Source organism: Protobothrops mucrosquamatus, unplaced genomic scaffold, assembly GCF_001527695.2.
Source record: "Protobothrops mucrosquamatus isolate PMUCROS unplaced genomic scaffold, P.Mucros_1.0 scaffold14220, whole genome shotgun sequence".
Lineage (NCBI taxonomy): Eukaryota > Metazoa > Chordata > Lepidosauria > Squamata > Viperidae > Protobothrops > Protobothrops mucrosquamatus.
This window is the reverse complement of record NW_015399989.1, coordinates 1-1,375: the sequence shown is the minus strand read 5'-3', so window position 1 is coordinate 1,375 and position 1,375 is coordinate 1. Positions and strand designations below refer to the sequence as shown.

General features: G+C 36.7%; 1 protein-coding gene across 1 annotated transcript; it reads right to left on the bottom strand.

Moving 5' to 3' along the window:
• Positions 1-6: 6 nt before the first annotated feature.
• LOC107301543 (alpha-1-antiproteinase-like) lies at positions 7-1,303 on the bottom strand (the record flags this gene model as incomplete). The annotated part of the gene is made up of 2 exons (XM_015830750.2): positions 691-1,303; positions 7-182 (listed from the first exon to the last, which is right to left on the bottom strand). Coding segments are annotated over exons 1-2 (789 nt in total), but the record flags the coding sequence as incomplete, so codon positions are not given.
• Between the last annotated feature and the right edge of the window lie 72 nt (positions 1,304-1,375).

The window sequence follows — 1,375 nt, the reverse complement described above, 5'->3', positions numbered from 1 at the left end:
AAAGAAAGTGGTGGCTGTACCATTATAGTCTATCTGCAATACTCGGCAAGACAGCTGGCTATCAAAATAGTAATAAAACCAACCGGTCCTGTGCATCATTTGGACTTTGACAGTTGTGTTGTGATCCACAAAGAAGTCCTCTTCCCTTGTGAGCTGTGAATCAAATGAAATCTTCCAGTTACCTAAAGAGTATAAAAAAGACTCGTAGTCATATTTGGAGAAAAGTATTAAACCTGTGTAAGGTGGATGTTGTTATGGTCTTTGCTCAGGCAAAGACATGGTATGACTTAATTAGTAAGGTGCTCTGCATTCATTTGCTTATGGTGACCAGGATACCACTTTATTTAAGATGGCTTGCTTTTAAAAAATTGGAACCACCATTCCTAAAATGGTTCTGCAAAAGTGAAAAACCATGTAATTTGATTATAAACAATACAGTTTCTGTTTTGTACAACCCCCAGTAGTGAAGAGATATATGAGAGCTATACAATATACTTAAATTTCTGTACTTGGCTAGTTTTTCAGTGCATGTACTTTGTATTGATTGGAAATTATGGTGTTTTTTTTTTTTCTGAATTGGAGCAATTCCACCCTTCTTTCACCAAACTCAAAAAACTTTACTCTGCCTCAATAGCATCTTTGGATATTTCCTTTAGTGATGGAATCATCACTTTTCTCTGTGCAAGTTACCTTTAAAGAATATGTAGTTTGTGAAAACAAAGACAGTTTCTGGGTCAAGATCCTTGACTATTTCTACAATTTTTCCATGTGTTTTTTTCTTTATATAATCATTGATCTTTTTTTCAGCTTCTTTTGGTTCCTGAAACTTTGTGGCTTGGATTTCTGCATCATAGAATTCCTTAATCTTATCTAAAAATGTCTGCAATGGTTGTATGCCTTCCTTTAGAAACAGGTCCTGTCCAATATCCAGCTTGAAATCCTTCTCTGAGTGTATGAGCAGATGGAGAAGATCATGAAACCCCTGGTGGATCTCATCTTCCTGAATGTGTGTCAAGTTGAAATCAAGGCCCTTTAAAATCTCTGCATGGATGTTTGATTTTGTCCCTAACAACAGAACGGAAAGCAATATAAAAATGCTACAGGGTGAGAAAACAATATTCTTGTCCTGTGATCTTGCAGACAATATTTTGTAGAATTCAGTTGCAAAATGAGCAGTATTGCGCTGGATCTTGATAGCAGCTTGAGGGTCATGATGATCGTGGTGATGATCGACCTCATGGTGGCCTTGGCTGACGAGGGAAAACACTATCAAGGCCAAGCACAGATGAATGATTCTGTTCATCCTGCTGATAATTTGTTCTGGAAAGGAAAATAGTGATAAAGAAGAGGGATTTTATTTTATCATAAACTGTGT